Genomic DNA, 26784 nt, shown 5'->3' on the forward strand with positions numbered 1-26784 from the left:
AGCTCGATTCGGTGCGGTTAAATTGACCTCACTTTTCAGCAAGCAATGCTATTTGTTTAAGATTTGGATATTTTTTTAATAATTTTTTCTTTTTGGTGTAAAGATTTGATTGAATACATAAGAATAAAAATTATCGTCAAATTATTTTTTTACTACAATTTTTTGTCCTTTTAAAATATTTCTACCTATTAAAATAATTTACTAAATTACTCTTTATTTAATACTTCAATAGCATGCATTACACTATTTGTGAAAGTTGAAACATTCATTTCCTTTATTTGAAATCGTTCCACTAGATTTAAACTCAAGCTGCTTTGTACTAGTATGTTCTTCAATCTTTTAGTTACCCAAAATCTAATATATATAAAGCCTTATCGTTCATCACTTGGCTCCCACTTCAACTTGAGTTATAGTTCATGTGTTTAGCTCAAGATGACCATCAGTTCTGCCACTTGCATCAGAAACGAGTGCCTCACGGTGCGTGGCAAGGCTATTCTTACTCATGTCCCGAGTAACATTACCATTACACCCCTCACAAGTGAAGGAGCTTTTGTTGGTGCAACTTCACAAACTCCAAGCAGTCGCCATACGTTCAGCCTTGGATTTCTCAAGTGGGTACCCCTTTAAGTTTTCATCAATTATGCTGCTATAACATGCATAATTATGGTTAAGTTTAATTCTATCAAAATCTATCTTTGGAGTGAGGGTTGCTCTACTTTTATAAGAACTATTTATTGAGTAATGATATAATATACATCTCATCTTTTAAACACTTCATTTCCACCTATTTTGTTTCTACCTATCTCTTCTTATCATCTATCACATCTCATACTTTCTCTCTCATACTTTTTCTTTTCTTCCTATCTCTCTCCTCTTCCACCTCCTTCCACCTCAAAATGAGGTATGAAGAAAATATTTTCCCTATTTATTTAGTCATATGTTTAGTTCATGTGAGACTTTTCAAGGCATTCCTGATTCCTTCAAACTCAGGGCTGGACATTTGAAGTGTGAAATTTTGCGAAGTGAATTATCAATATATGAGGAGCCTCTAATAAAGAGATATAAGATAGGCTATAATTACCATCTTATAATTAATTTTCATTCAACTAGTAACATGGATCAAATGAGATTGTAGCAGAGATTAAGCTAGTACAATTGTTTATTTTTACTAGTAAAACCAAATATTTTTTGAATATTGGTGTTGAATACTTTCTTAACTGCAGGGGGTTCAGGTTAACATGTATATTCAGATTCAAAGTCTGGTGGATGATACCAGGATATGGAGATTCAGGTCGTGATGTGCCAACAGAAACTCAAATGCTTCTTGTGGAAGCAAGAGATAAGTCCATCATTCAAGAAAAAATTTGCGAGCCAATATCAGAAGGAACTTTCTTTATTCTCTTCTTGCCTATTTTGGATGGGCAGTTCAGGACCAGTTTGCAAGGAACAATCATAGATGAGCTTGAGTTCTGCATTGAAAGTGGTTAGTTAGAAATAGAATATGCAGTGCGTGTCTAGATACATGATAGAAAATCATGGTTAAGTCAAAATCATTGTAGACAAATTAAAGTAAAAGCTAAGGAAAGTTGCTTCCGTCTACCATGATTTTGGCTCACCACGATTTTCTATCGTGTATCCAAACATGCACGTATTATTGTGTTTTTCTTTCTCCTATTTTCTGTAGTACTATTTATTACTTTTGGTTTTTTAAGTATCAACTATCTGATGAATTGCCTCAGGTGATTCCAATGTGGAAACCACCAAGGTAACAGAAGCAGTTTATGTGAATTCAGGGGACAACCCGTTTAAGCTGATAAGAAACTCCATGAAGTAAGTCGGAAAAAGATACAGAGTAGTTTGGTAGAACATATTCTTAATTAGGTATTTCAAAACTGGAGTTGGAGGAGATAACTAATGTTCATTCATATAGGATACTGGAGAAGCACAAAGGAACATTTAGGCTCGTAGATGACAAAGAGGTAAGGCAATAAGTCTTAAAGGCTGTTTGGATGTGGTATAAGGAGCACTTATTGGAGCTTATCTATTATAAAATTAAAGCACTAGAAATAAATCCTCTAGTACATAAGCTCCAATAAAGGACCTTTGATCCGTATCCAAACATGCTCTAATGATGTCAAATCTGCATTTCAGTTGCCAGCACATGTAGACTGGTTTGGATGGAACACCTGGGATGCATTTTATACCAATGTCAGTGCACAAGGAATTGATGAAGGTCTTAAAAGGTGAAAAGGACATGAGGCAAAATTCCAATTTAACATAACTTGATCAGTTGAAACCTTATGTAGATACCCTAATCAATTATTTATGTCTATACAGGTTCTCAGAAGGAGGCTGTCTCCCAAAATGGGTATGCATTGATGATGGATGGCAAATTACAACATCAGAAAACAGTGAAGTACCACTTGAAAAAGAAAAGTACGTATTAAATTTCTATATTATGATGATTTGAAGGGGAGCTAAAAAGCTATTGCCATGTGACTGAGATTACGGGTTCAAGTCCTAGAAAAAACTTCTGTCCTCTTGTATAAAAAACAAGATAAGGCTGCGTACTACAGACCAAATGATCGGAACCCTTTTGGGAGCATTGTGCACGGAGCTGCCTTTTTTTTGGAATCTTACTCATTTACAAAGGCCTATCTGCAATCATTTTTTTATCCCACTTCTTAATGTGTAGGTTCAGAGCCAGACTACAAAGTCTAAAGGAAAATCCCAAGTTCAAGGACTCAGAAAAGGGTTATGTTGATCTGCATCAGTTTATCAGAACCATCAAACATAAATACGGGCTAAAGTGAAATTTTATTACACAATCACTCAGTTTGATCAATTATTACTGTGATTTGTAAGATTGATAGATGCTAGTTACAATGCAGATATGTATATGCTTGGCATGCCTTACTCGGGTACTGGGCCGGAGTAGATCCTTCATCTGATGAAATGAGAAAATACAACCCCAAGATTGCTTCCGTAGTTCAGTCCCCTGGCAACCTAAGCCATGTTGTGTGTGAAGTTGTTAAAATGATTGAAACAGTGGGAGTGGGACTGATTGATCCCTTGAAAATCGACGAGTTTTATAATGATCTCCATGCTTACCTTGCAAGTTGTGGTGTTGATGGGGTGAAGGTTGATGTTCAGTGCATACTGGAAACACTTGGTTCTGGTTATGGAGGGAGGGTGTCACTGACTACACGTTTTCAAGAAGCTTTGGAGGAATCAGTTGTGAAGAACTTTGGAAGCTGCAACCTTATTTGCTCAATGAGTACAAACAATGATTATATATTCAGGTTTGTCACTTAAGATCTCTTTTTCAATAAAAGGGGAAGTGTAGGAAAATCCAACATCTAGCTGATTTTGTGTCGGAAATATAATCGAGCATCTAGCTAACTTTTGGAATAGTTGGCTGATGACATCGTATCATAGAGGCTATGACCAAATGATCTAGAGTTCGATCCTCACTGTCTCCATTATTCTATTAAAAAAGTCAAATTCAGCCCAAGGTAGGTGTTTCTAGGCAATATGCATGCTTCAAACTTAATGGGCTAATGCATGAATTATATTACCCAACAACTTAAGATTTTGGAGTAGTTGGTGATAGGTTTAGGAAGGTTTATACCAGAAGGGGAAGGGCTCGTGGGTTAAGTGACTAGAATATAAGGACTAAACTGTAATAAAGTGTTTAGCTGTTAGTGACAGCTGTTGCCAGCTGTGGCAGTTAGAATAGATATCAAGTATAAATAGGGAAATAGCTTAGAGAAGAAGTTATCGGAATTTTAGTGTTGAAAACCTGGTTGAGGAACCAGAGAGATCGTGGGATCTCTAGGAAACCCTAGAATTCAATGTTCTTCCCCAATTTCCCAATTCTCTTGTATTTTCCCCAATTTGGTAGTTCAGGTTCTGTGCATTCTCGATTGTACTATGTTTTGGAATTCAATAAAGTTTCGGGAGATTACCAGTGTTATCACTGGTATCAGAGCACCATCCTGGTGCCTGAATCACGCGATTGTGCTACTCTGAATGGTCAAGACAAGAACCATGGCAAGAAGCGAGGGAAGCTGGAACCAGGAGCGAGAAGAATTGCGACAGGAAACCGAAGGTTTACGCACACGTCTGGAGCTGAATGAGGCGCGCACGAAGGTGGCTGAGGATCTCATTGCAGCGCTGCGAGCAAGGTTGGAGAATCACGATCGGGATTTCTCTGAGGAAGACGAAACCGATGGAAGAAGGAACAGAGAGGAGCGAAATCGAGTTCCTATCAAGAATCGATGGAGGAAATTGGAAATCCCAGTCTTTTCTGGATCTGATGCAGTTGGTTGGACTCAGAAATTGGAGCGTTATTTTGCTCTGAGGGAGGTAACTGAGGAAGAAAGGATGCAGGCAACTATGGTGGCTTTGGAAGGAAGAGCTCTCAGTTGGTTTCAATGGTGGGAGAGGTGCAATCCATCACCATCATGGGAAGCATTCAAATTGGCTGTGGTAAGAAGGTTCCAACCCTCTATGATACAAAATCCTTTTGAATTGTTGTTATCTTTGAAGCAAGTAGGTTCTTTAGATGATTACATTGATGACTTTGAAAAATATGCTGGAGCATTGAAAGAGATAGATCATGATTTCGTGAGAGGTATATTTTTGAATGGACTTAAGGAAGAAATTAAAGCTGAGGTTAGGCTTTTTGAGTTGCATACACTGGCTGAGGTCATTCAGAAGGCCATTCTTATTGAACAAAAGAATGTGGCTGTTTCCAAGAAAGGAGGTGGTTTTGTCAGGTCTGCCAATTCTTATAGACAGAATAACTACAATAAGGTGGTTACCATAGAACCACACAATAGCACAGAACAGAAACAAGACAGTGCAGGGAGTGCTGCTAGGAGTGGGTCAGGCAGTGAAATTGTGAAGGCTAGGGGAGGAGATTATAAACACTTGACTGCTGCAGAAATGAAAGAGAAAAGAGAAAAGAACCTGTGTTTTAGATGTGATGAGCCTTTTAGTAGGGATCACAAGTGTAAAAATAGGCATCTCAGAATGTTGATCATGGAGGAGGAAGATGACTTAGAGGGAGGGGAGTTTGAAGATGCTCTCTCAGGAGAATTCAATTCTTTACAACTTTCATTGTGCTCAATGGCTGGTTTTACCACTAGCAAGTCATGGAAGATGAAAGGCATTATTGAAGGTAGAGCAGTGGTTGTGCTAATTGATTGTGGAGCCTCACATAGCTTCATTTCCAAGAAACTAATTGGAGAAATGTTGCTGCCAGTGGCTAACACCCCATCTTTTACAGTGGAAGTAGGGGATGGACACAAGACCATGTGTAGGGGAAAGTGCTCTAAACTGAAGCTCATGATTCAGACCTTAGAGGTTATCCAAGACTTCTATCTTTTTTGTCTTAGTGGTGTTGACCTGGTGCTGGGGTTAGATTGGTTGGCTAGTTTGGGAGATATTAAGGCCAATTTTGGTAAGATGAGGTTGTCTCTCAGGAGAGGAGGACAATGGATCACCTTGGAGGGAGATCCTACTTTGACCAAATCTGAGTTGACCTATGGAGCACTTATGCAGGTCTTGTTGGAGGAAGGGGAAGGTTTAATGGTCCATTGTGAAAAGGGAACCAAAGGGGACAGGGAAGCCAGCACTGTTCCAGCAGATTTGTCAAAGGTTTTGGCTGCATTTGCTTCAGTTTTTCAAGATTCTCAGGGATTACCACCTAGGAGAAGGCATGACCATGCCATTCATCTGAAAGAGGGAGCTGAGATCCCAAATCTGAGGCCTTACAAATGTCCTCATTACCAAAAGAATGAGATAGAGAGGTTGGTGGCAGAAATGCTAGAGGCTGGGGTCATAAGGCCAAGTGTGAGTCCTTACTCTAGTCCCATTATCTTGGTTAAAAAGAAGGATGGAGGGTGGAGGTTCTGTGTGGATTTCAGGGCTCTTAATAAGATCACCATTCCCAACAAATTTCCTATTCCAATCATTGAGGAGTTGTTGGATGAGATTGGGGGAGCTAAGGTGTTTTCCAAGCTAGATTTAAAATCCGGATACCACCAAATCAGGATGAAGGAAGAGGATATAGAAAAGACAGCTTTTAGAACACATGAAGGGCATTATGAATTTCTGGTCAAGCCTTTTGGGCTTACTAATGCACCATCTACGTTTCAAGCCCTCATGAATGAAGTTCTTAAGCCTTATTTGAGGAAGTTTGCTCTAGTGTTTTTTGATGACATTTTGGTTTACAGCCCTGATATGTCTTCTCATGCCAATCACCTACAACAAGTCTTGGCTCTTCTAGAAAAGAATTCACTCACAGCAAACCGAAAGAAGTGCACATTTGGTCAGCAGAGTTTGGAATACCTGGGCCATATTATTTCAGGGGAGGGCGTAGCAGCAGATCAATCCAAGGTTGAAGCTATGAAGGATTGGCCTATTCCCAAAGACATTAAGGGATTTAGGGGTTTTTTGGGTTTAACCGGTTATTATAGACGGTTTGTGCGGGATTATGGAAAGATTGCTAAGCCTTTGACTGAACTTTTGAAGAAAGATGGGTTTAAGTGGTCCCAAACTGCTTTGGAGGCTTTTAATCTGTTGAAAGCTGCCATGATCAACCTTCCTTTGTTAGCAGTACCTGATTTTACTAAACAATTTGTGGTGGAAACAGATGCCTCTAGTAAAGGACTTGGTGCTGTCCTCATGCAAGAAGGTAGACCTCTAGCCTTTTGGAGTCATGGCCTCTCACAAAGGGCACAACAGAAATCAGTTTATGAAAGGGAGCTTATGGCTTTAGTGCAAGCAATACAAAAATGGAGACACTATCTCATGGGGAGGCATTTTGTAATCAGAACTGATCAAAGGAGTTTGAAGTTTCTAAATGACCAAAGGCTGTTTTCTGATGAGCAGTTTAAGTGGGCTGTGAAGTTAGTGGGTTTGGATTTTGAAATCCAATATAAACCAGGAAGTGAGAATTCTGTGGCTGATGCACTTTCTAGAAAAATGATGTACTCAGCCCTCTCTATTCTTACTACTGCTGAGAAAGATGATTGGAATTTAGAGTTACACCAGGATCCCAAATTAGCTAAAGTGATTCAGGATCTGCTGATTTCTCCTACAGCTCACAAGGGGTTCAGTTTCAAGAAGGGAATTTTATACTACAAAGATAGATTGGTGTTGTCCAAAAACTCCAACAAGATTCCATTGATCATGTCTGAGTGCCATGACACTCCAATGGGGGGTCATTCTGGCCATTTTAGGACTTATAAGAAGATTGCTAGCTTTCTTTTTTGGGAGGGCATGAAATCAGATATCAGAAAATTTGTTGAAGCTTGTGACATTTGTCAAAGACAGAAGTACTCTACATTAGCTCCTGGAGGATTACTACAACCACTTCCTATTCCCACTCAAGTATGGATGGATGTGTCCATGGACTTTGTTGGTGGACTTCCCCGAGTCAAAGGCAAAGATACTATATTAGTGGTAGTGGATAGACTGTCCAAGTTTGCTCATTTCTTTGCGTTGGGGCATCCCTTCTCAGCTAAGGATGTAGCCTTGGTGTTCATCAAAGAGGTGGTGAAATTACATGGTTTCCCTACAACCATAGTTTCTGATCGAGATCCTTTGTTCCTTAGTCAGTTTTGGAAAGAGATGTTCAGAATGGCTGGCACACAACTGAAAATGAGTACTTCTTATCACCCTCAAACCGATGGCCAAACAGAGGTGGTCAATAGGTGCCTTGAGACTTATCTCAGATGCTTTGTTGGTCCTAATCCTAAGCACTGGTTGGAGTGGTTATCTTGGGCAGAGTTCTGGTTTAATACCAATTATAACAGTTCTGCTGGCATGACACCATTCAAAGCTTTGTATGGTAGAGATCCCCCTATTCTCTTGAAGGCTGGAGCTATACCTTCTAGGGTTGAGGATGTTAATCAACTATTCCTACATAGAGATGAGGTTCTGGTTGAGCTGAAACAGAATTTGATCAAGGCTCAAAATCAGATGAAGGTGCAAGCTGATAAGCATCGAAGGCCAGTGGAATTTCAGGAAGGGGATTGGGTGTATCTGAAGTTGCAGCCCTACAAACTGAAGTCTTTAGCTTCTAGGCCTGTGGCTAAACTAGCTCCACGATTCTATGGCCCTTATCAAGTCATTAGTAGAGTTGGAGCTGTTGCATACAAGTTGGAACTACCCCCTCATGCTCGCATTCACCCAGTTTTCCATGTTTCCTTGTTGAAGAAGGCCCTGAAACCTGATCAGCAACCACAGCCTCTCCCTCCCATGCTCAATGAGGAGTTAGAACTGGAAGTTTCTCCTGCTGAGGTGATTGCTACCAGGGAGGATGTGCAGGGCAATTTGGAGGTGCTCATCAATTGGGACACTCTTCCCTCTTGTGATAATTCTTGGGAATCAGCTGCAAGAATTCAAGACATATTTCCCCTGTTTCCCCTTGAGGACAAGGTTCGACTTTTAGGGGGGAGTATTGATAGGTTTAGGAAGGTTTATACCAGAAGGGGAAGGGCTCGTGGGTTAAGTGACTAGAATATAAGGACTAAACTGTAATAAAGTGTTTAGCTGTTAGTGACAGCTGTTGCCAGCTGTGGCAGTTAGAATAGATATCAAGTATAAATAGGGAAATAGCTTAGAGAAGAAGTTATCGGAATTTTAGTGTTGAAAACCTGGTTGAGGAACCAGAGAGATCGTGGGATCTCTAGGAAACCCTAGAATTCAGTGTTCTTCCCCAATTTCCCAATTCTCTTGTATTTTCCCCAATTTGGTAGTTCAGGTTCTGTGCATTCTCGATTGTACTCTGTTTTGGAATTCAATAAAGTTTCGGGAGATTACCAGTGTTATCAGTTGGTTTGTGATGTTTTTTGTGATATGGTACTTTAAGGTCAAAGAGAAGTGCTGCTGCTAGAGCTTCTGAAGATTTTATGCCAAATGAACCAACATTTCAGACTCTACATGTAGCTGCTGTGGCATTCAACAGTCTTTTGCTAGGGGAGATTGTTATTCCTGATTGGGATATGTTTTATGTGAGATTATTCTCTTCCTTTGTAGCTTATACACATAAATAACTTAAGGTTTTTCCTCCATAATTGCAGCATTATTTGTCAAGGTATTTTTCTCCATTATAAGTAACCATTTTTTTCATGACAGAGTACACATTACACAGCAGAATTTCATGCAGCAGCAAGAGCACTGGGTGGTGGTCCAATATATGTTAGGTCAGTAATGTATCTATATAATCAATTTTACTAAAGTAAACTCTCACAACACTGATCCAAATATGCGCCAACCTCACTTGCAGTGACAAGCCTGGTCAGCATAATGTGAACATTATCAGAAAGCTTGTATTACCTGATGGGTCGATTCTAAGAGCAAAATTTGCTGGTCGTCCCACTCGTGACTGTTTATTTGATGACCCAGTTATGGATGGGAAAAGGTATGTTAATGTTATAGAATAATTACAATATAGCACTCATTGTCTATGTATCTGAATTGTTTCTTTCAGTCTACTCAAGATTTGGAACTTGAACAAGCTTTCTGGGATAGTTGGTATATTCAATTGCCAAAGAGCTGGAAAATGGCCTCCCACACCAGGTGCTGCAGTATCAGACCCAGCTTGGGAATCTGTATCCCTTACAGGTTCAATTAGTGCAGAAGATGTTGATTCACTTCAGGAGATTGCTGGTGAGGATTGGAATGGAGACTCTGCAGTTTATGCTTTCAACTCAGGTTATTTAACTAACTCCAAACCAATTCAATTCCTCAATTACAACCAACTTGTTCCGTACAGTAGCTAATAGAAATTCATCATTTCCAGGAAAGCTTACTAAACTTCCCAAGGGGAGAATTATTGAAGTCTCCTTGGGAGTTCTAAAATGTGAGGTCTTCACCATTTCTCCTATTAGGGTAAGTTGTGCACGTCATTGTTCCTTTTTGGACGTTTGGACTCATTCACTTAATGCATGTTTAGATTGCTGCAGGGGTTCAAATTCCAATTCATAATAATAAGAGTTTTGTTCATGAGTGTGAATTTTCGTTTCCATATATATCCAAACATAGCCAACTGCCAGCCTACTTAGTTTCATATGTTTGGGCGTGCTACATTTTCAGGTTTTTGGTGCAAAACTAGAATTTGCTCCAATTCGGTTGCTTGACATGTTCAACTCAGGAGGAGCAACTGAAGCTATTTGTAGTTGTCAAAACAAAAGTGGACGTGTTGTGATGATCCAAGTACGAGGGTGTGGTCGTTTTGGAGCCTACTCAAACACTAAACCAAGCAATTGTGTAATTGACAAAGCAGAGGTCAAGTTCACATACCATGAGAGCTATGGACTACTAACCTTTGAGCTTCAAGGTGAATGCAAAATAAGAGAAGTTGAGGTTGTTTATCAAAATTTTGATGTTACATGCTCTCACTCTGAGGACCTTAGTGTTTCCTCCATTAGTCTTTGAATCAGGTCTTGCTCAAGCAATATAATTATGTAATAAGAATAACGCTCACCCTTTTATATCTACATAATTTTGGAAGTTGACTAGTAGCGTTCACACACTGCGGCAACTATTTCATCATAGTCATATTTGCCTCTTACTTACTTTTTTTTTGGGCTTAAATAAGTTTTTGGTCCCTAACCTTTACCAAATGCTTGGTTTTCGTCCCTCGCCGGAGCAAAGGTGAGTTTTAGTCCCTAACCTTTATCAAAATGTTTGGTTTTGGTCCCTCCGGAGCTCTGGGTCAACGCCGGAGCTCCGGTGGCCCATGTGGCATGACCACGTCAGTTGAATGAGCTTATGTGGAATTTGATTTTCTTTTTCATTTAAATTAAAAAAAACCTAATTAATTAAAAAAAATTATTTAAAATTCTAAAAAACAAAAAACTCAATCAAAACAATAAATGGAGTAATAGTACAAAAATGCCCTCTTCCCTCTCACTGTTATTAGTTGCAATTGAAAATTATTAAATCCTTGTTGCAAACAATTGAATCGTAAAAGACCACGCAAAAATAGCCCAGAAGACACCTATGGATTCAAAACACAAGTTTTTTTTAAGGTCTGACATTTACAGAATTAGAGACATGTTGAAACCATGGCCAAATGACCCAAAGTGAAAAGTATACTCAATTAATCCTCCCAGATTTCCCTCCTTAGACAAGTTAAGAACCCAAAACAATTTGCAGACATAAACATAACGCAGCAAAGGCTAGAAGAAAGTGACAGTTTAGAAAATGTAACCCATAGATTCAGAGAAGCTCAAAGCACTCCAAAACGGGATCGAAGAAAGACAACGCGAAAACAATTGAACCCATAACCCAGAAAAATTTAACAACCCAGAACAGATCGGACCTCCAAGTGCTACTGGACAACCCAGAACAATCTCAGATCGATCCCGACTTGCGTTCCCGAAACCAAATCAGGGATCTGAGAGTGATGAAGGTTCTAAGTGTGAAATAACCATCTTCGTGAACCCCTTCACACCTGGCATGGTGGTTAAGCGGCGGGGCATCGTCGATCTGCAAGGAGCATCAAGTTTACACCTTTATCAAGAAAATGGTTAACGACGACGGCGGTGGTGGGATGTTTCCGAGATTCAAGGCCTACCGGAGCACGACGACGACATTGCGGTCCATTATCAAGAGAAATCGACGAAGAAGAAAGGAAACACGGCGGAGGCGAGCTCGCCGGAGAGGAAAGGGAATGTGGCTGAGGACATTGCAATGGAGTGAAGGAGCAGTGAGAGGGAAGAGGACATTTTTGTACTATTACTCCATTTATTATTTTGATTAAGTTTTTTTGTTTTTTAGAATTTTGAATAATTTTTTTTAATTAATTAGGTTTTTTTTTAATTTAAATGAAAAAGAAAATCAAATTCCACATAAGCTCATTCAACTGACGTGGCCATGCCACATGGGCCACCGGAGCTCCGGCGTTGACCCAGAGCTCCGGAGGGACCAAAACCAAGCCTTTTGACAAAGGTTAGGGACTAAAACCCACCTTTACTCCGGCGAGGGATGAAAACCAAGCATTTAGTAAATGATAGGGACCAAAAACTTATTTAAGCCTTTTTTTTCCAATCATTTAGTGTATGTTTGGATGAAGAATTCTTGAAAATTAGTCAATTTAAATTTAAAATGTTAGGGATTTCAATTGAACCAATTAATTTTTTTGGATTAATTTGTAAAGTCTCTTGTTTATATAAAATCATTTAATTCCTTCAATGTTTTTTAAACTTATTCCTTCAATGTTAAAATCATTGACTTGCACAAGCAATCATATATCATTCATATCATCTCTAGGCTTTGCCTTTCAAGTGCATCGCATGAACATCATCTCATATATCTCATATAGTAATATAATTTGCATGCATTGATCAATAATTAAAGCTAGCATCCTAATCACATAGGCATATTCATAATAAGAACAGCTAGCATCTATTGCACAAACAATTATATATCATTCCTAGCATATACAATCACTGATAATCCTACAATCATGTTCACTCTAACAATCCATAGCATACACAATCAAGATTTTTATGTCCAAGCCGAAGTGTCCTTACCTCAAAGGTACACTTTCCTAAAAGTCTCGGGTTGCTCCTTGAAGCTAGGTCTAAACAAGGAAATGTCCTACCAACAAACAGTCAGAGTAACGTTACTAATCGGGCAATCGAATCGATCATAAACATATGCCCTCATTGATGACGAAATTTCCCCCCAAAAACCTTGAAATTCAAAACCATTTTCCATTGCAATATTGAAGCTTTCCTTCTAAAGGTTTTTGCTTGAAGGTAATAAGAACATTCGAAGAAAAACATAATTTTCGCATAGTCTCAATGCTTTCAAGATCAAAGACTCTTTCTAATAATTTTTCTATGAATATGGAAGAACATCATAAGAACACTTTAAATAAAACACTATTTTCACAAACTTTTCCTTGATTATTGGATCAAATGATCATTCTCTTCTAGATGTGGAAGATGAGTATTCACTGCGACCACAAAGCCTAATGAGAATGACCAACATCACCCTAATTAAAGAATAAAACTAAGAAACAAAAACAAAATGAAAACAAGAGAGGGAGAGAGAGAGAGAGCTCACGGCTACAATAGGGAGAGCTTGGTGAGTTGGTGTGAAGAAATGTGAAGGAGGAACCTCCTATTTATACTACTAGGATAGGGGACAAGGCATTAATGGTGGTATGAAAGAGAAATTCTCCCCCTAAACCCTAATGGAGTCCACGGCCAGCCCAAGCACAAGGGCCATCAATTTGCAAAAATTTCTTCTTTGGTTAGTTGCCCAAAACTCCCTTTTAAATTGTCCTTTAATCCCTCTTCTAATTTTCATTAAAACCTCAATTGTTAAAAGTTTAAAAGCAAGACTTTAAATTTGATATATTTATTTTCAAAAAGACCCTTAGAAGATTTGAAAGTTCAAATTTAAGTCTCTCATTTAATGAGGTCAAGGGAACAAATTCCCTAAAATCAATATCTTTATAAAACCTTGGACAAAAAGGAAAGAATGAAAGTCTTCCCTCCTCTCTTCACCATGTTGGCCGCCCAGTCGCCCACCACCCTAGAGCTGATTAGAGTCCAGAAATTTTCATTTTATTTTTTAATAATTAACTAAATAAAAATCTCAAAAAGGAATTAATGCATTTTTTTTACAACAAAAAGATACTTTATTAATGAAAGAAAGTAGGCACTGGGAAGGCTCTCCCAGATAAGCTACAGCAAGGAAAAACAAAGGGAAAGAAATAAATTAAGAGACATTACAAATTAAAGACAAAGCATAAGTTACAAGTGAAAAGCTCAATCCAATATGGAATCACTATCATGCTTCCCGTGGCTGTAATAAAAATCAGTAGAGCCCAGTAGCTTCCAACTAACGGTCTCAAGGCAATTGTACAAGAGACCAGCACCATTTGGCAGCTAAACCATATACTGTATAGGGTCTAAACACACAATACGCAGCTAAAAGAGAGGCCCCAAGACAATGCAATTATGCAGACCAGCAGCTAAAAGAAAGGCCCCATGACATTATAATTATGCCGAACAGAATTCTGCAGCAAGAATGTTGGCGACTAGCTCCATAAGCAACTTCATATCAGCACAAGGACACACCAGATATAGCATAAACAACATGTCTGGTGAGCATAGCAGTGGAACATTAATTCTCAAAGGGATTGTCCAAAAAAGCACCACAAACTTGTCTCCCTGTGAACACCTTATTTGGCCAAGGAGTCAGCGATGGAATTCGATTCACGATAAATATGTTTGATACCTAGGCAATCAACTTCCATACACAAAGCATCAATGAGATTCAAGTCCTGAATCAGTTTCCAAGGCCTATTTGCTTGATTCAATGCCCAGCCCACCGCTAAAGAAGAGCCGCTTTCGATTAGGATATGTTTCAGATGTTGTTGTTTGTAGAAGATGAAGGCTTGGAGAATAGCCTTTACCTCAGCTTCTTAAGCCCAAAGTTCCCACGTAGCCTTCGAAAAAATCCCGACTACTTGTCGCTTAGAGTTTTTAAGCACTCCTCCAACACCGCTTCTGTTCGGCGCACCCAAAGCCGACCCGTCAACATTGAATTTTAGAACACCATCCGGAGGGGTAGACCACTCATTCTTTCGGGTTCTCTTTGGATTCACCTTTACTCTAACATCCCCAAAGTTCTACAGGAAATCATTTGCGGAATATGGACAATCTTTCCATCCCGCTTCCACCCACCAAGCTAATCTAGAGATTTGTAAGTCCCACACCAGATCCATCTCAAAAGCTTTGTTGTTGAAAACAGTTTCATTCCTGGCTAGCCACACCGACCATAGAATTGCATAGGGAATCATATCCCAAAGTGCAGAATCAAATTTTACATTTAGTGAGGATTATTCCTGCATCAAGAATTGGAGTTGACTAGGACAGCACCATGAAACACCTTCACGGTCTAGAACTCCACACCATAATTTCCAGACTTTGTGACAATGTAGTAAAAGGTGATTACTAGACTCCATAACCAAACCGCATATACAGCACCTACCCTCATTTTCTATGAACAGACCTCTTCTCACCAAGTTCTCTCTAACAGCTATCTTATTTAGGACAGCTTGCCATAGAAAAAGGCCAACTTTTGGTGGAATTACCTTGTGGATACGTTTTGGAATGAAGAAGGCTTTCGGAGATAAGGACTTCTCTTCAAGAAGATTGCAAATTGCTTTTACTGAGAATATGCCTCGCTGATCACCTTCCCAGATGATGCTATCTTCACCTTGGCTGGATAGAAAAGGGTTAATTGTAGCATAAAGACCTCTTTCTTCATCAATTTCCCACCCTATGCAAGGTCTCCGAAGCTCCACTGTCCAAGACCAACTCCTACCCGAGCACATTCCCATCTGGATAATGCATGCATCTTTGGTAACAGCCAATGAAAACATTCTTGGAAAAGAGAGTTGAAGCGGAGAAGATGTCACCCAAGGGTCCAACCAAAAGCGCACCCTATTGCCCCTTCCAACTTTGCAACGAAGTAGGTTTCGAAATGTTTTTGCTAAAAGTGTGTCCTATGTAAGTGTCTTCAAAATATCCTGCCACACGATTGAGCACCCATTGAAATGATCAACCGCTAAGTGAAAGAGTAGGCTTCTTTCTTCCCAACCATATTTTGAGCACACAACTTTCCTCCATAGGGTATTTTCCTCGACGCCAAACCACCAAGCCCATTTGAGGTGAAGAGCTTTCTTTCTCCAACCAAGGAAGTCGAGGCCAAGGCCACCAAGTTGATGGTCCTTGCAAATTTGTGCCCACGCTATCCAACTCACCTTGCGCTGACCCTCCAAATTGCCCCAGAGAAATGAGCACATCAGCTTCTCAAATTGACTTACTACTCCAACCGGAGCCTTGAAAATTGACATGTAGTATATTGGCACCGCAGACAACACCACCTTGAGCACTACTAAACGTCCGCTTAGTGATAGAAACTTAGATTTCCATGGGATCAGTTTTAGGCGCATTTTTTCAATGAGGGGCTGCCAAGCTTGTACCCTCCTGGGATTTCCACCAAGAGGGACTCCTAGATAGCCAAAAGGTATTTCCCCCACACTCACATCAATTAGACCAGCCAGTTCACTAACCTCACTGGATCCACCTTGCATCTGTACAGATGTGATTTGCCCAGATTCACTTTGAGGCCTGAAGCCCAAATAAATGCCACAAGAGTGTCACTGATCCTACTTAGTTGTCTCGGATCAGAATCACAAAAAATGAGAGTGTCGTCTATGAACTACAGGTGATTCAAGATAATCCTTTCCCCCAACTTAAAGCCACAACAAGGGTCTTCCAGAAGTAAAAGATGAAACATACATGACAGGACATTTGTACAAATGTTAAAGAGAAGCGATGATAGCGGGTCTCCCTGTCTTAGGCCTTTTTCAATGGCAAAAAAGTTAGTAGGCGAATCGTTGACAAGAACTTCAAGAGAGGCTGTCGAAATACACCCATGCATCAAAGTGATCCATCTCTAACCAAACCCCATCTCCGACATTGTACCAAGCAAAAAATTCTAGTCGACGTTATCATAAGCTTTAGAAAAATCAAGTTTCAACGTGATCCCACCATCCTCGGATTTATTCATGGCATCTACCACCTCGTTTTCAATCATGATGCAATAATCGATTTGTCGACCCTTAGTAAACGCAAACTGAGTTTTAGTTAAAAGGTAAGGCATAACCTTTTGTAACCGACCTGCCAAAACTTTTGCTATCAATTTGTACACGCTACCAATTAGGCTGATGGGACGATAATCAGAAGCTGAAGCCGGGTGATCGGATTTGGGAATCAAAGCTATGAATGTTGCGTTTAATCCTCTCACCAATTTGCCATGTACGTGGAAGTCACAAAACACCTGAATAATTTCAGCTTTGATGATATTCCAGAATTCCTTGAAAAAAGTGATGTTGAATCCATCCGGACCCGGAGCTCTATTCCCATCACATTCTTGAATTGCCTCCCAAATCTCCAATTCAGAAAAATCTTCTTCTAGCATTCTTCTTTGTGCAGATTGCAGCTTCTTCAGGTTTGGGCAGCGAAGGACAACATTAGCTTTTCCTTCCTTCTTGAAGAAGTTGTGGAAGTGTAAGAAGAGGGCTTGTTTAATTGATGCCGGTTCGTGGAGATTCCCCCATTATAACTTAACTGATTCAGTTTTTTCCTGGATTCTCGCACCTTGCAAGTTTTGTGAAAAAGCTGGAATTCCTATCTCCTTCTTTTAGCCAACAGATCCTTGATTTTTGCAGCCATACGCTCTCTTGGACCATGTATTCCTTGCATAAGTTGTTGACGATTTCTAATCTTTGTTTTATCAATTCCATATCAACACCTTCCCTATCCATGCGAGACACCACCTAATGTAGACTGCCCTCAAGGCATTGTATCTTCTCGGATCCCCAGGGTCCTCTACTTCTCTTCTATTCTTTATTTTGTTACGCAACCCTTTCAGTTTTTGCATGAGGGAAAAGCTAGACCATCCTTCCACCACAGCGAAGCACCACCATTCCTCCACCATCTTCTTAAATCCATCTTCTAGGAGCCAATAGTTGAAGAAACAAAAATGTTTGGGTCCAAAATCGTTGGACCCAAAGTGAGGGAAACTGGTCTGTGATCCGAAATACTCCATGCCTCAGCATATTGAGCCGCCCCATCGAATTGGAGGATGGCTTCATCATTGATGAGCCATCTATCAATTCTACTCCAAACTCCATCATTTCTAGTGCTTCCCCATGTGAATTCATCATTGAGAAGTGGTAAATCAAAAAGGTCATAGGCTTCCACAAATAACTTGAAGAAGGCATCACCATTACAGTTGTTGTTTTGCCCTTTCCTTTTTCCGTCATTTAGAATCACATTGAAGTCGCCACCGATCACAATTGGTCTATTATCTCCAGCCAGTTCCAAACCCATAGTAGAGAAGAAATCCCCTATGTTTCCCTCATCATGTGGCCCATAAACATTGATAATCAAGCAGTTTGAAGGGCCATTTACAAAGTTCACCTCCATAAGTAGAAAACGTTGATTCTTGACCACCCTATTTATCACAAGACAGTTCTGTTTCCAGAGTATTGCAAGACCACCGACTGAGCCTTCTGCGGGTACAGAGACAAATTCCATATTCATCGGTAAGGTCCAGTCTTCAAAGAATTTCTCCTTACTATCATCAAGTTTAGTTTCCTGAAACATTATCAGCTCTAGTTTCAATTTCCCCAAGGACTGTTTTACCACCTTTCTTTTCGATGACTGACAGAGGCCTCTCACGTTCCATGAGACCCACACCCTCTTCATACACCTCTTGGTCTCAGTCGTATTAAGCTCTGCAAGACTGTATTTGAGCAGCAATGCTTAACAAGGCTTCCTCCTCGCTGCAGTCATATGTCACACCCATACTCTGGCCCATCAAAAGTGCTATGCTCGTGTCATAATTCCATTTGGCTCCTGTACTTCCTGTGGAAGGTTCATCAACTGGTTCTGTGGTTCAAATCCTCTATGGTCTTCATTAACCGATGTGGTAGGGCGCTTTTTAACACTCCCCATGCATTTTACCAAAATAGCTCCTTATATATGGAATCAGAGTGTCCTTCCCAATAAAGGAATATTCCCAAGGAATATCTTTATGATTCACGCTCATCACCACCTCATGTGGTATGGCCCACAAAATCGTCTACATCATCGAGAATTCCCAACTCACCACCGTTGTCGGGTCGATTTTACCCTAAAAAGTCGTCAGAAAATTATCCTATCAATATTATAGTCAAAACGACCGTAATGACAAGTTCATCGTCATCAAGCTATTATTAAGACCTAATAATGTCTCTAATAAAATAATTGCCCTTTTTTAAAGGCATAGTATCACATATAACACAAACAATTCACAGAATATTATTAAATATTATTATTTAAATAATAGGCCCTAAACCGGATCTTACAGAGAACACACAAGGACAACCGGAAGGAGGAGGACAACAGAAAGGAAAATGGAAAGCGGAAGAAAAAAGGGAAGGGGTAGCCACCGCGCAAGGAGGCGGCGCGGCGGCCACCCCGGCCAAGCCCTTGATATGGCCGGAGGGAGGTTGAGAGAAAAAAAGGTTAGAAAGAGGTTGGAGAGAGAGTGCATATTATTGAAAAACTATCTTCAACTTAGAGATTATTTAATATTAAAATATATATTAATTTAAAACACATTATTTTTAAATACTTGCCGTTAAAAAGCCTTCCAAACACAAAACATTTTTATTTTTTATAATTTTCTTATTAAAACTTAAAAAGATAGGTTCATCTTTTTTTTTTTTTTTTTTTTTGGTCAATAAGATAGGTTCATCTTTAAATATGAAATATCTAAGCGTTGTTGATTTTTTTGTAGATCTCGATTGTGTTGGGCTAGGATTTCATTTTTTATCGACTCCATTATGATGCAGTTATATGGACAAAAAGTCTTTTTTTTTTCAGTTTTAAGTTGTAGTATAACATACTAGACTTCATGTGTAAGCTTTTATTTAGTTGTTCGTTTAAGAGCATCTCCAATATGGGTTACTTAAACCACTTAGCACACTTAAGCAACGTTGCTTATTTTGGAGCACCATTGGAGCAACATGACATGGCAGTTGGGTTGCTTAAATTTAAGCAACGGTTGCTTATTCTCTTTCTTCTTGCTTTTTGATTAAAAAATTATATTTTCTCTTTCATTCATTAACTTGAATAATGTCATGACCTTGAAATAATATAAATATGAGGTATAGTGGGACCCAAACAAAAGTAAAATAAGCAACCGTGGTTGGAGCGAATTCTGTTTGGGTTGCTTAAATCCTATGTGGCAGTTTGGGTCCACCAAAATAGTGTTTAAGCAACTCAACTAGCAATCTTGCATTGGAGATGCTCTAAGACCCTATGATGGATGGATGACATGTCTATTTATGTGAATTCGGGCAGGTAAATTTTAGACAAATACTGTAATATGTATTTCTTATTTTGGATATGTTGGAGATACATAGAAAACTATCATTTTTCAGTAAGTAATTTATTTTAATTATGTGTTCTTAATGTAGTTTTATCCTTAGACTGGTCAAGCTAATTGAAATTTTGGTTGTTGCTAGATTGTGCACCGGTGCAAGCCCAAATTAGGTCCTGATAGGTGTGGCACATTGTTACAATATCAATGAGATTCTGCACATTGGGAGAATAAGGATTACCAATTAGGATAATACTTTTGATTGACATGTGTATTCGTTATATAAAAATATAATATTTACATTTAATTCTTTTTAGGTTTGTTGTAACTCTATGTATGTATGTCTAATAAAAGGACTCACCTCAAACATACACAATCTATTTAACCCTAATCCTGATTTAACTCTTAGTCTTATTGAGTGTCGGTATGTCTCAATTTAGGAATGAATAATGCTTATATAATTAAACATTCAAACTTGTATTTGTAGGGGTCGATATGACATATGATTTAGACACTTGGCTTTATCAGGAAGTCTCTCTTTTGGTCGTCTTGATCGGCCAACATGACATTTACTTGGTTGTGATCCTCTGGGCCGATTAAGATGACATTTAGCTTATGAGCATTTGGGCTGACCAAATCCAAAACACTAAAAGTGTATTTGTGAGTTGAATTTTGAAGAAAATGAAAGGGAAGTAAGATGCTCATGTTAAACTCTCCTTTATTAAGAGGTTTTAAAGAGGGAGAGAGTTTGAGATATTTCTAAAACACGTCAAAACTCCTCCAAAACTCTCACTTAGTTATAATTTTTAATTTCCCCAAATTGGAGAGTTTTTTCTTTGGATTTTAGAAAGAAAAAAAAATTTGATTATTGGGAGGGACTAAGCCCAAAAATTACAAATGAACCATCATCGGGTAGGGAACACCTATTACATCATAAAACAATAAATTCCTACAATTAGGAGGAGAAACCTCATGAACATGAATACCCAACTCCAAGGAGTTGAAAGTGCGAAAAACACTAGAAATGGGGGGTTTGAATAGAGTTTTTGAATCACGGGTATACTATTAAGCTTTTTCAAAACTCAAAGATAAAAACTAAGTGCTGAATGATAGGAAGTAAAGCACGCAAGTATTTTATCCTGGTTCACTTGAGATAAAAGCTCAAGCTAATCCAGTCCACCTGTGAAGGTGATTTCTTCCTTCTTCTGATGAAGACAATCCACTAAAATCAATGAGTGTTACAACTGCACTTTGCAACCTGCTAAGTGACTAACAATACACTGATTTTCTCACTAGTATCCTCTTAAGAAGCTGATCTACCGATCCTCTTAAGACTAGCTAAATACTGAATCAGCCTTGATTCAGTCCTCTCAAGATCCGACCAACCTTGGTCTCTTGATGAACTTTACAATGTGATGTAAAAGGTTTCGGGTTTACAATAAGTGCTAACAAGCGAATAGTAAACTCAGATGTTTAAGAACAGTGAAGAAATAATGCTAAGAGAATGGTTCGTATATGTTGAATGTTTTCAGCAAAGTTTCTTAACTTCTTTCTTCTTTCTTCAGCCTTTATATACTCCAAGACTTGTGATGTAGCCGTTGCTAGGGTTTTATCCGTTGGAGTGGCAATTATGTGATATCAGACTGCTAGGCCGTACAAGGTGGGTGGCGGATAGACTGAGACATGTACGACGTTGTACTGTGAAAGCGACCTGTCCTTTCACCAGTTGACTTGAGATCAAGGAGCTTCAGATGAACGTTGGTGAAGCTTCTGATCATCGTCAGATTGAAGCTTGGATTCTTCTGACCTTTGCAACTTCTGCTTCTGAACACGTTCCTCAGAACTTCTGATCATCAGAGCTAGAATAGCTGGGGTTTTCAGAACCAACTTCTTGCAAGTCTTCAGAACTTGAGTCTTCTGCTTCTGGACCGTTCCACTGGAACATCTGGTCTTCAGAACTTCTGACTTGAGTTCTTCAGAACTTCTTGAGAGCTTCCATCTTCAGAGCTTCTGAAGTATTTGCCACTGTTCAGAACGAACATGGTAGGTTAAAGAGCTCTCGTTTTAGTAACCCTTGGTTCTTCTTCTTCTTAACGAATAGGCTTGGGTCAGATTCAGAACCTGTTTGTCACATCTTAAAAAGACAAACGTTAGGGTACCACAATTGTTCATCATCACAAACCTTAATTGTAATCATCAAAACATAGAGATGCAACCACTGATCAAACCTTGATCTTACAATCTCCCCCTTTTTGATGATGACAAAACAAGTATTTTGATGAACAATTTTTACACAATAAACTGAATACACAGGAAAGAAAGGATCAGAGATTAGACTTATCCTTGTGTAACGGTTTGCATTGCTCTTTCTGAATCTGGGATAACACCTGATTCTGAGCTAGGGTCTCCCCCTGACTCCCTCTGAATCTATGACTTGATGAATTGGTGAATAGTCTAGATTCGGAGTCTGGTTATGTGATCAGAATTTACGCTTGAAGGGATGTATACTCATCAGAAGTGATGGTTCAGAACTTAGCGTATATCACATAATAACATAGAGTCTTGTTCAGATTTAATTGGAATAAGGCGTCAGAAGCAAGATTAGTTCAGAATATGAACAAAATGTATTCCTTATCTGAGACGCTTGACAATATCTATGTGCTATAAGTATTGATACTTGTTCTCCTCTACTGGTTTTATATAAAAATTTATCAAAACCATTTTATGTACTCCCCATTTTTGTCATAATCAAAAAGAGTGAAAAACAAAACCAACAATAACAATAACAAGAGGGTGAGGCAAATAAGAAATGTTATTATCACTGAACGGAGAAGAAGTACAGAGGAGTGAGAGGAATGAAGAAGACTAATCCTAGATAAATAGGAAGGCTCGAGAATTCTTCAGGGAGAGAAGTTGAAGGTGGAGAGGACGAATGTCCTGATCAATTGAGGCTAACTGAGTAGCCAGTTCTTCCTTCAAGGCAACAGTCTCCTGGACAGCCTCTTGATCCGCTTCAGTGTGATCTTCTTCATATTCCAGAAGCATACAAATGCCCTGGAGCTGATCTTCAACGTCCTTCCAGCGAGTGGTCAGACGAAGGAGGTCAGTCAGAACTTCTTGAAGGTTCTGAAGACAGTGAGTCTGATGAGAAGTGAGCCAGCATTTCAGAAGAGTCTCAATCTTCTCAAGAGCGAGAGAGATCTGAGAAGAAGATAGATTGGCACTCCATGGAAAGACTTGGTCGAATACCATAGTCTTGAGTCCAGAAATCAAATCGACAGTAGTCATGTAAGACCCAAGTTTTTAAGCTTATGCCAAGTGAATAAAATTCTTATTCGCGATTAGGTTGATGTATCGTGAAGGGAAACCTGAACTAGAGTTTACCAAATGAAATAAATTTATGAAGGAGAAAGTTCAGGAAAAGTCTAAGGATTGTACCAAAATCGATAAAAGGTATAGCACGATCGTTATACGCTTAAACCTAGGTCAGAAACCCTAGTATATAGCTAGTTTTCACTTAAAGTCACGATGGAAACTAATTCCAAAAATCTTCAGAGAAATGTTAGAACTTCTCTTATTCCATATATAACAATCGTTTCGAGGCGAAACTCTAGGATCTACGAACGTCCGATTCCAATCATCGGAAGTTTGCCGAAACCGAAACCCTGGTATTTCAAAACCCTAGAATCACCCGACAATGAAGACTTTTTCAATTCGGAGCTTCAAATGAAGATTCTACACGCGTTCACCCATTTCTCTTGATGATTTCAATCTTTCTTCAGAAGGAAGTTTTCTATTCCGACAATCGATGCAAAAAGTAACTTATCGGGTAAAATAGTTTTACACCGACTTTGCATTAGTCACTTAAAATACAAGGAAACCTCTGTTGAGTTTTGGATTTATGTCGCCAAAACCTATCTTAGAATTCATGGAGAATGAAGCCGGAAATATCGGAATCACGAAACTTTCATTTTCCCGCGTTTTGCCAACCTCTATATATAGCATTAAAAACAAGCCTCGAAAACCAAAAATCATACCGATATTTCTTTGAAGAATTAGAAGATTCAGCGGGGAGAATATCGTGTCTAAAATACGTTGGAATCAGTAGGAAGAATCGGAAATCACTCTCATATTTTTATCTTAACTCTATGAGCTAAATCCTCCGATATCTAAACAAATCTGTACCGGTTTACAAAATATCTTCTCAAAATATCTATTCATACTTATCCAATCTTGATAAATATCTATTCATACTTATCCAATCTTGATAAATATCTATTCATACTTATCTAATCTTGATAAATATCTTCCATTTCATTCCCTATAAATATGTGAAGCTTGAAACAAAAAACTCATAAAACACAAAAACTCACCCATTTTCTCTCTTGAAGCCGCGAGTTTGCTAGGAGGAGGAGGAGAAGAGATTTTGTTCATTTCTTACTTGATCGTCGATTAATCAGTTGCTACTTCAAGGTGTCGAGGTATAGTCGCTAATTCTTACCTCTGATCGCTTTTTCTATAGCTTTTCTCTATACTTTTCTGAGCTCAAAGTTTTGAGGTTTTTGGAAAATTGTCCGAATAGCTTGATTTCTATGTCTAAACATCTTCCCTACGTGCCCAAGAGCACTTCTGCCGGATTAGTTTTTCCGTTATGTCGCCGAAATTCCGCCGGAATCAATTTTAGCATCAAATACCCATTTTTAAGCAAAGTCGCAACCTTTGGGCTGAAAACTATCGCCTTAGCTTAGTGCTAGTAGGATTAGTTGTCTTAAACGTCGTTGGTGACGTCCCCATCCAATTTTCATTTTGAGATTTCAGTTTTGAAATTCTGAACTAAAAATATTGACCAAAATACCCCTGCGACAGTTTTTGATCCGATAATTTTTCCGAGTTTAGAATACCCTTAGTTACGGCTAATGATAGCATAGGAACCAAGTTTGATCGAAGAAAAATCGAACCCCACAATTAACCAAAGTGGCCGAGCACTCTAAGGGGGGAGGGGGAAAATTTCTTTTTCAAAAACTTGTCCTTTCGCGCTAGATTATCATACCTCGGAGTAAGTACTACTTCGTGTAACCTTAGTGAGTATTGATAGCTTAGTTTTCGTAGATTTTGATAGAATTCTGTGGTTTTACTCTAAAGGTTCGTTGAGGAATTTCCCGAAGAACAAGGAACTTTGTGGATTCGAGGGGGGAGATTGTGAAGGAAAGATTGAGGAGCTGATTGTGAAGGAGCGTTTGAAGAGAACCCTGGAAATTGGCTAAGGTGAGGGCTACTCTCTGAATTACTGGATAATGTTTTAGGTGTCGACGAATTCGACTTGATTTATGTGTTATGCACTTAATTGCTAAATGTATGACATGATTTCTGAGGCTTCGGCCGAGCTTGTTGATTTCATGATGCCTTGATATTGTGTGCTAAATGATTCACAGGTTATGTGCTAAATGGTTAATTTAGGATGTGTTGGAATATGCTGTTTATGCTTATTGGATTGCGCTTATTTAACTATATTATTTCACATATATCTGTGGTACTGAGGAGTGAGAATAACGGGCAAGTCATGCCGATTTTTATTTTGAGAGTTTGAGAAAGTTTGACGGGACGAACGGAGTTCGGGCCTTGTTATGGTTATGATGGATCGAGACATTCTCGGGGAGTTAATTGGGATTTTGGTGGATGTTGAAGACTCATAAGATTTGCGATAAGACTAAAAGGATATTATTTTATAAGGAAAATTCATAAGACATTAAACAACCTCTAAACCTTTAAATAATGATAACAATCTCGAGTGCAAGTTAAGGATTGAATCTTAGTTGTGGAAAGCGAGAAGTGTCGTCGGATCCAAGGGTTGAGAAAGATTGTGAGTTCTGAGTACGTTGATACTCATTCGCTCTGGGAGCAGTTTGTTTAGCCATCCAAGGGATGTGCCGAGAAGCTTCACTGAGGCGTGAGACCTTGTGAATGCGTGATACTCCACTGAGGCGTGAGACCTTGTGGAAAGCATGGATCTTCACTGAGGCGTGAGACCTCGTGAACAGCATGAAGCTTCACTGAGGCGTGAGACCTTGTGAATGCGGGATACTCCACTGAGGCGTGAGACCTTGTGGAAAGCATGGATCTTCACTGAGGCGTGAGCCCTCGTGAATAGCATGGAACTTCACTGAAGCGTGAGACTTCGTGCAAGTGTGTAAATTCACTGGGGCGTGAGACCCCGTGAAAGCATAAAACTTCACTGAAGCGTGAGACTTTGTGAATGTGTGAGACTCCACTAAAGCGTGAGACTTCGTGAGAGCATTGATGACTCGAAGAGTTATCGTGAGTGGTTGCACTCATTTTATGGTTATTGTATTTTGTCGCAGAAATCGACTTTTACCTTAGGGTAAGCTTTTAGAGACTTTAATTTAGCTAGAACACGTGGCGACGTGTCGAGTGAGGTCGGAGACGTTGTTTGGCTAATCACATTGCACTCATGCATACATAGGAGGTTAATACACGGCGTGATACCGGACCTCGGTGGATTCCAAAATGGTCATAAGACCCGGATTTCCGCGTAAGAGCGATGTTAGGCGACTCTTAGTAGCAGATCTGGCTACCTTTGTGTGGTGTAAGAGGCACGCGGGCGGAAATGGTCCCACGTTGCTGGTGCTAGGATTGATCCGTTGATGTCCATCTATTTCCGGAATGCATTTGGTTAACTGGGTTAACCGTCATTTGCATTTCATGCAACATGCATACTGACTTAGTTGTTGAGTGTGATTGATAATTGTTAATCCTATTTGATGCATGCTATATGTTATTACTGCG

At 39.3% G+C, this 26784-nt stretch overlaps 1 protein-coding gene across 1 annotated transcript; it reads left to right on the forward strand.

Moving 5' to 3' along the window:
• The first annotated feature begins 432 nt into the window (after positions 1–432).
• Positions 433–10452, forward strand: LOC130738162 (probable galactinol--sucrose galactosyltransferase 2). Its single transcript, XM_057590088.1, has 14 exons — positions 433–611; positions 1224–1483; positions 1740–1830; positions 1931–1979; positions 2152–2243; positions 2338–2436; positions 2696–2809; positions 2892–3302; positions 8885–9026; positions 9151–9218; positions 9302–9436; positions 9506–9729; positions 9818–9906; positions 10111–10452. The coding sequence occupies exons 1-14, from the start codon at positions 433–435 to the stop codon at positions 10450–10452; spliced, it is 2295 nt and encodes a 764-aa protein (XP_057446071.1).
• Positions 10453–26784: the final 16332 nt, after the last annotated feature.

This window comes from Lotus japonicus, chromosome 1 (genome assembly GCF_012489685.1).
Source record: "Lotus japonicus ecotype B-129 chromosome 1, LjGifu_v1.2".
NCBI lineage: Eukaryota > Viridiplantae > Streptophyta > Magnoliopsida > Fabales > Fabaceae > Lotus > Lotus japonicus.

Coding starts and splice junctions, on each gene's coding strand:
- LOC130738162 (XM_057590088.1), top strand. CDS start 433: ATGACCATCAGTTCTGCCACTTGCATCAGAAACGAGTGCCTCACGGTG. Junction 2,437..2,695: donor GTACCACTTGAAAAAGAAAA/GTACGTATTAAA, acceptor CTTAATGTGTAG/GTTCAGAGCCAGACTACAAA. Junction 9,027..9,150: donor CTGATTGGGATATGTTTTAT/GTGAGATTATTC, acceptor TTTTCATGACAG/AGTACACATTACACAGCAGA.